The sequence below is a fragment of the Arachis ipaensis genome, chromosome B01, assembly GCF_000816755.2.
Source record: "Arachis ipaensis cultivar K30076 chromosome B01, Araip1.1, whole genome shotgun sequence".
Taxonomy (NCBI): Eukaryota; Viridiplantae; Streptophyta; class Magnoliopsida; order Fabales; family Fabaceae; genus Arachis; species Arachis ipaensis.
The window spans coordinates 81,842,839-81,843,694 of NC_029785.2; the positions used below are offsets into that span (position 1 = coordinate 81,842,839).

At 40.3% G+C, this 856-nt stretch overlaps 1 protein-coding gene across 1 annotated transcript; it reads left to right on the forward strand.

Moving 5' to 3' along the window:
• On the forward strand, positions 28–537 carry LOC107608782. Its single transcript, XM_016310517.1, has one exon. The coding sequence runs from the start codon at positions 28–30 to the stop codon at positions 535–537; it is 510 nt and encodes a 169-aa protein (XP_016166003.1).

Here is an 856-nt window from a genome sequence, read left to right on the forward strand (position 1 = left end):
AAGAGAAGCTGGAGAAATGAGGAAACTATGTTGTTGACTGAAGAATGCAGTGCCATCATTCAACACAAATTGCCTCAGAAACTGAAGGATCCAGGCAGTTTTCAAATCCCCTGCATCATAGGAGAAGTCATGGTGGAGAAGGCCTTGTGTAACTTAGGGGCCAGTATCAATTTGATGTCTCTAACAATGATGAGAAGAATGAAGATTGAGGAAGCCAAACCAACAAGAATGGCCCTCCAATTGGCAGATCGAACTTTTAAATTCCCTCATGGGATATTTGAGGATTTGTTGGTAAAAGTGGGAGATTTCATATTCCCTGCCGATTTTGTGGTGTTAGATATGGAGGAAGAAGCCGAAGCTTCAATAATTCTGGGAAGACCCTTCCTGGCTACTGCTGGAGCCATCATAGATGTCCAAAAGGGTGAGCTCACTCTTAGACTGCATGATGAGCAATTGGTGTTTAACGTATTCAAGGCAATGAGCTATCCATCAGAATCACTAAAGGAATGTGTTGGGAGGCAACCCAACCTGAGGTAATACTACCTTGCTGTTTCTTTTATTTGTTTCAATAAAAAGGTGAAGTAGTTTCTATGCATTGCAAGGAATTAAGTTTGGTATTTCACACCAAACAATGAATTCGTGGATCAATAATTCAAAGGGGAATGTGTGACTCTAAGTTTGGTGTTCCACCATAAAGATCAACTGAACACAACAACCTTTGAATTATATGAAAGGAACAACCATTCTAAGCAATCACATAAATGCTTAAAATCCTTAGCAGCAACTTCATTCCAAGAAGAATTCGAGGACTCAAAGAGCAGAGGAGTAAGTAGGAGACTAAGTTTGGTGTTCACAC

Coding starts and splice junctions, on each gene's coding strand:
- LOC107608782 (XM_016310517.1), top strand. CDS start 28: ATGTTGTTGACTGAAGAATGCAGTGCCATCATTCAACACAAATTGCCT.